General features: G+C 52.6%; 1 protein-coding gene across 1 annotated transcript; it reads left to right on the forward strand.

Moving 5' to 3' along the window:
- Positions 1-623: 623 nt before the first annotated feature.
- On the forward strand, positions 624-9,179 carry MUL1 (mitochondrial E3 ubiquitin protein ligase 1). Its single transcript, XM_004603394.2, has 4 exons — positions 624-854; positions 3,938-4,025; positions 4,804-4,924; positions 7,528-9,179. Exons 1-4 carry the CDS (start codon positions 735-737, stop codon positions 8,255-8,257), a joined length of 1,059 nt encoding a protein of 352 aa, XP_004603451.2. The 5' UTR covers positions 624-734; the 3' UTR covers positions 8,258-9,179.
- The last annotated feature ends 1,165 nt before the right edge of the window (positions 9,180-10,344 follow it).

The raw sequence follows: 10,344 nt of genomic DNA on the forward strand, positions 1-10,344 counted from the left end.
GGTGGGGATCGAACCAGGGTCAGCTTGTGTGCAAGGCAAACGCCCTCCCACTGTACTATCGTGCTGGCCCGGGATTACACATTTCTTATCTTCAAAGCAGAAGAATAAAAAGCAAGCTTCCCGTTCTTCCTTGAGGCTTCAATGTGTTATTAAGAGTGCTATTAAAGGCACTTTTATTATTTATTTATTTATTTTGGGTCACACCCAGCGATGCACAGGGATTACTCCTGGCTCTTCACTCAGGAATTACCCCTGGCGGTGCTCAGGGGACCATATGGGATGCTGGGATTAGAACCCGGGTCGGCGGCGTGCAAGGCAAACGCCCTACCCGCTGTGCTATCGCTCCAGCCCCTAAAGGCACTTTTAAATCGAGATAACAATTCTCTCCTTTCCTCCCAACCCAGCCAACAATCCCGGGGGGACCGGTGGCCCGAGCGCCGTTTATAATGAAAGGCCAGAGAGCCTCGAGATGCCAGACCACCCCAGGGCCCAGAGGAGGAGCGCCGACCTCCCTGGTAACGAGACTTCCGGTGTGCTAGGCTTCCCCAACCCCGCCCCGTCGGGCTTCCGGTTCCGGTTGCGTCATCGCCTGGCGACCGCGGCGGACTTCCGGGGCGAGCCGCCGCGGGGCGGGGTGGGGGTGTGCGGTCCGTCGGGGCAGGAGTGGAGACGGAGGGCGGGATCCAGAAGTCGGGCCTCGGCGTCCCGGTCGGCAGCGCGGGCTCGGCGCAGGCATGGAGAGCGGAGGGCGGCCGTCGCTGGGCCAGTTCATCCTTCTGGGCACCAGCTCTGTCGTCACCGCCGTCCTGTACTCCGTGTACCGGCAGAAGGCCCAGGTCGCCCAGGAGCTCAAGGTCAGTGCCGGAGCCCAGGGGCCTCGGCCGGGTGGTCTCGCCCCGCGCCGGCCGCGCCGCCCCGGGGACGTGTCCCGGAGAGGAGACGGGCCCGGAGAGCTGTCCAGGGCCAGTGAGCGGACGGCGGGATTCGGGCCTCCCGCTGACCGCTTCCGTCCGCCCTTCCCGCCGGCGCCCCTCCCCGTACCCAGAGGGGGTCTAGGATTCTTTTCAGTCCGGCAGGGAGTATCGCGTGGAGAGCAGAGAAACGAGCCCCTGCCCCGCTAGGGGAGTCTCTCGGCCCAGCGGCGCCGTGGGGGAGAGGGCTCGGGAGGCGGGCGCCGGGCCGGGGGCTGGCGGGGGGCGTTTGGCCCCCGGGGGGAGACGAGGGAGACGCTTCAGGGCCGTCCAGGGCGTACAGACAGCGCAGAAACCCAGAGCCCCCGGTTCCGAAACCGCCCGGCTCCAGGCTTCCCCCGACGCAGCCCTGGGACAGTTAAGAGTTATTTCAGAAAAACAGCCCTCCCGAGCTGGCCTTAACAGCAGACCCCAACACATTCCCGTCCTGTTTTTTTCTTTTTTTCATTGCACACATTTTTTCTCACACACACACACACACACACACACACACACACACACCCACCCCACCCACCCCCCCATTCCAATTTGACACACGCACACACAGAGCATTGCCAGGTGGAGCTCTGCAGGCACGGATGATGATAATTTCCCAAGCACCGTAGGCGTGGTCCAAGGTAATCCCAAGTACCACAGGGCTAAAGAAGTACATCATCCTGGGTCTTAGCACTGACTTGCTGCAGACTGGACCCCTAGCCCCTGAATGCCTCTTGGGAGGCTCCCCCCAGCACGCCCACGTCCCTCCACCATCATCATTCTCTAAGATTTTACTTCTCCAACTTTTAAATTTCTTGAATCAGCCACTTAAGTAAATTGAATTGCCGAAAATCAAAATAGGTTCATTGAAGTTTGATTCAACCCCCATCTTTTCTGACTGCCTTTTCCTATTTCTGCTTTTAAAATGGCTTTCCTGTGGTGGGTACTTTATGTGATTTAGGCATATTATTACATTTCTTCGTGCCTTGGTTCCTTACTCTGTAATTGGGAATAATAACATCTACTCTGTAGGGACGGCTTATGCATTTAAGATGCCAGCTTAGCATAGTGCCTGGTATGTGGTCTATGTAAGTATGTAACTGCTTATTTATTCTCAGATTTATTGAAGGAATGCTGTCAGGTTCTGTTCTAGGCACTAGGGGGCAGCAGTGAACAAGACAAAACAAGCTCCTAGCTCACCTAGATTATTTTTTTCCCTTTTTTTTCCACCTGAGAGTTTTGAAAATAATTTTTGAGACACCGTGCCCAGGATTGATGAATACAGGGCTCTTGCAGTCAGAACATGTGTCCCAGCCCTTTCCCCCAACTCCTCCCATAGTTTAATGGTCTGTGGGAGGGAGACAGTAAGTAAACTCTTTAAGTATTAGTTGTCGTAGCTGTTTGCTCTTCACTGTGCAGGATGCTAGTAAATTTGTGTTGACTTTGCTCCTCCCTAAAGTCAGAGAGACCTTGGTATGTATCTGGTACCTTATCTATTCAGGGGCTACTTACTGGGAATTCTTGGGATTGTGGATGGTGGGCCAGAGATACAGTGCAAGGTTAAGGTGCTTGTCTTGCACGCATGTGACCCAGGTTCAGTTCCTGCTACTATACTGCCTGTAGCGATTCATGTGCAGATTAGGGAGTAGCCCCTGAGCACAGGTAGGTGTGGCCCAAAACAAAAGATCTGTGGAAAGAAGTGTTCTGAAAAAGGGCACTGTCCTTCACCCCTGTGTCCATAATGCCCAGCACAGTGCCTGACTTGTAGATGAACAGGAAGTCTTAGCTGATTTCATTAAGTGTTCTCTTGTTTTCATGCAGCCGGTTGGAAACTGAATTGGAAGGGCTGGGAAGCCAGGAACTGTTAGAGTTTTCAACAGTCTCCAGCGCTCACTTGATTCTAAGTGAGGAGAATAAGTAGAATAATGTTTGATTCCATTTAACAGATTTGCCCTATAAAGCAGGGAGCTCCTTTTTGCTTGCAGGAGGCCTGGGTTTGATCCCCACATTCCTCATAGTGCATGTGTTGATGAAGATATGGTGATAAATACCTGAGGTTTCACTCCTCCTGTCCAGCATCAATAATCAGGATGCTTTCTACATAAACCCTTTGTATGCTTGGCTTTGTATTGTCAAAAAGAGGTTAAGTTATACTAAGTCTTTGATATGAAATTGGCTAGTACCTTCACAAAAAAAATTGGCTTTTTTTAAGTGAAGCAAGATTGTTTTTATTAATGTAAACTTGCTTAGAAAGATGTAAGCAGGAAGAAAAAGGAGAAATGTGTTCAGGAGAGAACACGGGCTTCCCTAGAGTGGAAGTAAGCAAAGATACCTAGAGACAAGCCAGAGAGATCATGCTCAAGGGAAAACAGCTTGAAGAGCTCTTTCCTTTTTTTTTTTTTTTTTTCTTTTTGGGTCACACCCAGCGATGCTCAGGGGTTACTCCTGGCGGTGCTTGTGGATGCCAGGGATTGAACCCGGGTCGGCCGCGTGCAAGGCAAACGCCCTACCCGCTATGCTATTGCTCTGGCCCCAAAGAGCTGTTTTCTTTAGCAGGAGAAGGTGTGTATGTTTCAGTTAACTGGAGAATGTACATGGCATCCCCTGCTTATAGATGAGAGAGAGCAAGGTGCTGTCAGTGCCTTTTATAAGGAAACTTCTAGACACAGCTTTTGAATCTGGTATCACATCTTCTTCTTCCTGCCAGATTTCTTTTTTTTTTTTTTTGCTTTTTGGGTCACACCTGGTGATGCACAGGGGTTACTCCTGGCTTTGCACTCAGGAATTACCCCTGGCCGTGCTCAGGGGACCATATGGGATGCTGGGATTTGAACCCGGGTCGGCTGCGTGCAAGGCAAACGCCCTACCCGCTGTGCTATCTCTCCAGCCCCCCTGCCAGATTTCTTTATTCTGTCAATGTGAGAAAAGTAGTGGTCTTTCCCTTTAGATTTGATTGAATATGTCAGTAATCAAAAGTTACTTACTTTCAGGGAGCTAAAAGAATCCACTTGAGTGAAGACTTAAAGAGCATTCTTTCAGAAGCTCCAGGAAAATGTGTGCCTTATGCTGTTATTGAAGGTATGTTTGAATATTGATAAAATTAAAAATTATTCTCTTCTAAAAGTTTGATAAAGATTACCTTGATCATCTTATGAAGGGGTTGGAATGTTCATACAGCAGGTTAAGCAATTGCCTTGCATGTTGACCTGGGTTCTATTCCCGGCATCCTGTCTGTATACCCAGACCTTGCCAGGAGTGATTCCTGGGTACAAGCCAGGAGTAAGTCCTGAGCACCACTGGATGTGGTTCAGAAAACAGCAAGCCTTGGCAGAAGGGATTAGAACTAGAGGTCAGAAAGACCTATGTTACTACTGTGTGATGTGGGGAAATTACCGTGTCTTTCTTTTCACTCATCTCTAAAATAATTCCTGTCTTATAGGTCATTGTAAAACTGGAATGATGTGATCCATGTAAAGTGCTTGGCACAGTGCTTACAAAACATAGAGTGATAATAATGTCACAGAAGTAACTAAACTACAAAAAAAACCCACAAAAGACCAAAAATCTGGAGAGATAATACAGTAGACAGGGCACTTGCTTTGGCACATGGCCTACCCGGACTCTATCCCTGGGACCCCATATGATCCCCCAAGAATCTCCAGGAGTGATCCCTAAGCACTCCCCAGTGTAGCCCCCGCCACACTCCAAGAAAACAAAATAAAAACAAAACCAGTGTTTAACTAACCCAAACCAAAGTAAAAAGACTTCTTTTTCCCCAAAACTAATATTTAAACTACTTTAAATGACAGTGGAGAATTGTTATTCAGAGTTCTGATGATTTTTTTTTTCCATTTAGGAGCTGTTAGATCTGTTAAAGAAACTCTTAACAGCCAGTTTGTGGAAAATTGCAAGGGGGTGATTCAGAGGCTGACACTTCAGGAGCACAAGATGGTGTGGAATCGAACAACACACCTTTGGTACGTATTGGCACCAAACCTCATGCATGATCCTTTTAGATGCTGTTATCCTGCATACGGTTCCCTTGGCTTCCTTTCTCCTGAGGCTGGGAGGAGACCCGTCCCCTAATGCTAACAAGATTCTTGTGTGTGGTCTGAGTTGCTCTGCATCTGACTCAGGTCTTGGGCTCCATTCCAGACCCACTAAACTGGAGTCTCCAGCTTGGGGGCAGAATCTGTCCATACTTGTTCACTAAAGTTTGAGAATCAGTAAAGTGGCCTGGATTAATAATTTGGTATTTATCAGTTTGGTCCATTACCCAGGACACCAGTTTTTCCGTGCATTGTAATGGGTTCTCATATTTCGCATTTTATTATAACAACTTAAAAAAAATTGGGGAGCCATGCTTAGCTGTGCTAAGGTTACTTCTGGCTCTGTGGTCAGGGATCACTCCTGGCAGTGCTCAGGGGACCATATATGGTGCCAGTGATGAAACCTGGGTAGCCCTGTGTAAGGTGCAAGCACCCTACCTACTACTATTGCTTCAACCCCTATTACAGCAAATTCCTAAATACAGCTATGCGTGGCTATTAACTATAGGCACACTGTTGTATATCAGACTTCTAGAATTTTTCATCTTGTAGAGCTGAAACCTACTCATTGGCCAGCTGCCCCAATTTTCTCTTTCTGCAGCACTGGCCACCACTGTCTATTCTGTTTCTGTGAAAGTGCTATTTTCAATGCCTCCTATAAGCAGAATGACACAGTTTTTGTCCATCCCTGATGGCCTTTGTCCCATCTGGCAGGAGTTCCTTTTTTATGAATGAGGAATATTCCATGTTTATGTAAATCAAATCTCATGTTTTCTTTTCTCCATCTGTTGGTGGACACTGATTGCTCCTGTGTCATGGCTGTTGGGAGTAAGTGTGCAGTGAGCACAGGCTACAGGTTTCGCGGGCTGTCTAAAAGTCGAATGTTCTAGGGGCTGGAGCGATAGCACAGCGGGTAGGGTGTTTGCCTTGCACTCGGCCAACCCGGGTTCGATTCCCAGCATCCCATATGGTCCTCTGAGCACCGCCAGGAGTAATTCCTGAGTGCAGAGCTAGGAGTGACCCTCGTGCATCAGCAGGTGTGACCCAAAAAGGAAAAAAAAAGTGGAATGTTTTAGAAAACCTATTGCAAATCAAAATATGATGGTGCAGTTGCCACTCATGAGCGAGGGGAAATTTTGAGCATTCCCAGACCCAAGAAATTCCCAACATTCTTCCAAAAAGTGCAGCAGACCTAGGTGCAGTATAATAACGTTCCCATGCAGTAGGTGCAGGAATGACAGGATATACCTTCTCGGGAGTGTGGGCACTCCTGGGAGGTGCTAAAGGTTGGGTCTCTAGGCACTGCCACAAAGTGAACATGACACTGAAGAGGGTCGTGCTTTTGTTTCCTTGTGCATACTAAGGTCACGTTTGCACTGTAGAATGTTGTGTGTGCAGTAGCATTGTCTCGAAGCAGAGTAATTTAAAATACTTTAGATACTGTGGTGCTGGGGAGATACCCAGGGGTCAGAGGTCCTTGCTTTTCATGCAGTGGAGCTAAGTTTGAGCCCTGGCACCACGTGACTGCCTGATTACTCTTGGGGTGGCCTTGATGATCCTTGGCATTGCATGACCCCTGCAGCTCTGCGTCCTGGGGCCTTAGCATTAAACTGCCCAACATGGCCAGCTGCCCAAGTGTCTTTGGGACTGGCCCCTGGGTGCCTGAGCACTGCTTGGGAGCCTCCTTCCACCAGCCACTCCTCCCCGCAAGACTTTATTGCTAATAATATATTATCATCCGTGGGGCTGGAGTGATAGCACAGTGGGTAGGGCCTTTGCCTTGCATATGGTCAACCCAGGTTCAATTCCCAGCATCCCATATGGTCCCCTGAGCACCGCCAGGAGTAACCCTGTGCATTGCTGGGTGTGACCCAGAAAGAAAAAAAATAATAATATAATTTGAGCTTTTGCTAAGTTGTAATCTTTTTTGCTGGTGGAGAATCTTGTAAAAGAAAAAAATTTTGCAGTGTCTGCAAAGAGCAAAAGAGTAGATTGCCATGAGGTGTTACCTTCAGGTTCTTGGAAGAAGCGTGAGGGTGTTCCACTCAGGGCTTGTGCTGCGTCCAGGGCACTGCAGGACTAATGCTGAGTGCTTTTGTTTTTTCCCTTTCATCATAAAAGCGGAAGCCTCTCTGCGTTTATCTTAGTAAGTGAAGACAGGTGGGTCTCTTGTGAAAGTGACGTTGAGTGACTGGGACTTTGCAAAGGCGGGGCCTGCCTACAGCTCTCTTGATTTCAGATGACAGGTTCTGGATGGGTGCCCAGACGTGGGATTGTGGCCATTCTGTTTTTAACTTTCGGTGGCCTGGCGTCTTCACTTAAAGTGGCAAATGAAACCAAAGGGTAGGGGTTACCTGTGCTGCCTGGTTGCCCCTGATTGTGCCTGAGGATCTGCATTCCCATGTGCCGAGGCGCTGGAACCCAGTGCTTCCCGTGTGTGCTCCCCGTCACATCACGCTTGATGCCCTCGCCTCTGCCCACGTCGGAGGCGCGGGCCGCCCTGGTTTACCTGAGTTCTCTTCCTGTTGTAGGAATGACTGTTCGAAGATCATTCACCAGAGAACCAACACAGTGCCCTTTGACCTGGTGCCCTACGAGGATGGAGTGGGCATGTCCGTACGAGTGCTCAAGCCCCTCGACTCGCTGGATCTGGGCCTGGAAACTGTGTACGAGAAGTTCCACCCCTCCATCCAGTCCTTCACCGATGTCATCGGCCACTACATCAGCGGAGAGAGACCCAAGGGCATCCAGGAGACAGAGGAGATGCTGAAGGTGGGGGCCACCCTCACGGGGGTGGGCGAGCTGGTGCTAGACAACAACTCCGTCCGCCTGCAGCCCCCCAAGCAGGGCATGCAGTACTACCTCAGCAGCCAGGACTTCGACAGCCTGCTGCAGAAGCAGGAGTCCAGCGTCCGCCTCTGGAAGGTCCTCACCCTGGGCTTCGGCCTCGCCACCTGCGCCGTCCTCTTCTTCATCCTCCGGAAGCAGTACCTGCAGCGGCAGGAGCGCCTGCGCCTCAGGCAGATGGAGGAGGAGTTCCGGGAGCACGAGGCCCAGCTGCTGAGCCGGGCGGCGCCCGAGGACCGGGAGAGTCTGAAGAGCGCCTGTGTCGTGTGCCTGAGCAACTTCAAGGCCTGCGTCTTTCTGGAGTGCGGGCACGTCTGCTCCTGCGCCGAGTGCTACCGCGCCCTGCCGGAGCCCAAGCGCTGCCCCATCTGCAGGCAGGACATCACCCGGGTCATCCCCTTGTACAACAGCTAACGGCCGGACACGGCAGGGAGCCCCCCCCCCCTCCTCCCAGGGCCGTGGGGCCCAGGCCTTTAGAAGAGCGGCGGGGTCAGCTGCTCTGTCCAGGTGTGGGGGCCTCCCAGACCTCCCGCCTCCACCAGCAGGACGCTGCCTTTCTAACCTCAGGCACCCCAGGGCAGTGGGGTGTGGCCCCCAGGAACCAGAGGCGGGCCCAGGACGGAGTGCACCTCTTCCTCGCTGGAACCCCAGTGCCTCCGCGTTTCTGGGCCCGTGTGGCCTCCCGCCCCAGAGAACGGTGTGTTTCTGCATCCTTGACCTGCGAGTGACTGCCGAGCCTGTCCTGAGGGACTCTGCCGTCGTCGTTAGGGAAACGGGGTCAGGCTGGACGTGTCCTTCGTGGCCCTCCCTGCCAGCTTGCTTCCTCCACGTGCACGCCTGCAGCGGGTCTTCCCACCAGCCCTGTGAAGAGCGTCCGGGGCCAGTGGGATCAGGGGACCTGGAGTGGCCTGCTGTGTTCCGCTGACGGGAGCGGAGGCCTCAGAACATACCCTGGCCTCAATTGAACTCCTGCGCCCAAGCCGGGGCCCTCTGGGTTTCCCCGCCTGTGGGGAGCCAGAAAGGCTGGTGGCAGCGGTTCTGGGTGCCCAGGCTCTGCCGCCCTGCGCCTTGTTTTCTGCTTCTCCAGGCAGCCAGTGTCCGAGCAACGGGCCTGCCTCAGGAGCCTGTGGGTGTCGGCGAATCCCCGGCCAGTCACTCGCTGTCCTGGAGTTGGGGCGTGGAGTGGGCGCATCTCCCCGCCTCTGAGCACCCTGTGGCGCGTGCACACACCACTCAGCGCCCCAACTTCAGCTCTTCGTCCCCATCCTGGGTGGGGGCTGTCACCATTCTACGCCGTGTCAGCACCTAGAGCACAAATAAAGAATGTCACAGCCAAGTTGTGGGCTGGTGCTGGGTCAGCCTGAGCTGGGTTTTGGCCACAGCGGCCTGCAGGAGAATCGCGGTCCCCCAGCTGTGACATGCGTCCTTCCCCAGCCTTGGCCTCCGGGGGAGGCAGCCCCTGCAGGGCCTGGCCGAGACTGGTTCTGGCAGTGTCCCACCATCCCAGGGGGTCCCTGTGGACAGTGGAGGGCGGGGAGTCCTCAGCAAGTATCAGTCTTGGTCTCAGAGCGAGGTGGTGCCAGGTGGCTCCTTCTTCTAGACAGGAAGTAGGTCTGCTTTGCAGACTTTTCAAAACTCTAGATTCAACTCCAGGATGTTTGGAAGGCTCCAGATTCTCACCAGGAAGTGCGCCCAGGAACACCCCACAGATAACTTGCCCCCGCTCCCCCCGTTAGGGGAGGAGGCGGCCTGTGGAGGACCAAGCGGAGATGAGCACCGTCCCAATCCTGCCCTGCCTGTGAGGCGCGGAGAGGGGGTGGTGTGTGGGGGGGGTGGGGAGGATGGCACTGGCAGAACACTCAGGTTTGGTGGGCGAAGGCGCCATCTAGGGGCTCAGTGCCATCTATCAGCTCAGGCCTGGGGTTGGTCAGAGGTCCTCAGACTTCATTTGCATTGGCACCCTTTTCAGAAAGAATTACTCAGCCTCCCTCCTGGGAAGCCTACGTGCCTTCAGTGGGCAGACGGCATCCCCTGATTGCACCTGCTTCTGCCCTCTCCTGGGTCCCCCTGGATGGTTTCTGCACCTGCCAAGCAGTGTTGCTCACTCTAAGACACAGATTTTGAGTAAACTTGATGAATGTGATTGAGAAGAAGATAGGGCCTACCCTGCCCAACCTGCCTTCCAGCCCGCCTCCAAGTCTCCAGGCCCCTCCTCGCATGTGGGAGGTAGATTGACTTTGGAGGGGCCTTCCTTGGTGCCAGCCTGTTCACCTGGGCCTCACCCGCAGGGAGTAGATTGGACCAGACTGACTGGTTATGGGGGGGTGGAGGGGATGGAGGATGGTCTGGGCTAACTGGGATTGTTCTGAAGTTCACTTCTGAGCTAAATCACCCTTCAGCCATTGAACCTAACAGACAACGCTAGGTAAGGATCGTCTTGAATAACTTCTGATATTTTGATGTCTGGGCTGGGCACTTTGTAATGGTGCTTGTCCTACGGA

Source organism: Sorex araneus, chromosome 5 (genome assembly GCF_027595985.1).
Source record: "Sorex araneus isolate mSorAra2 chromosome 5, mSorAra2.pri, whole genome shotgun sequence".
NCBI lineage: Eukaryota > Metazoa > Chordata > Mammalia > Eulipotyphla > Soricidae > Sorex > Sorex araneus.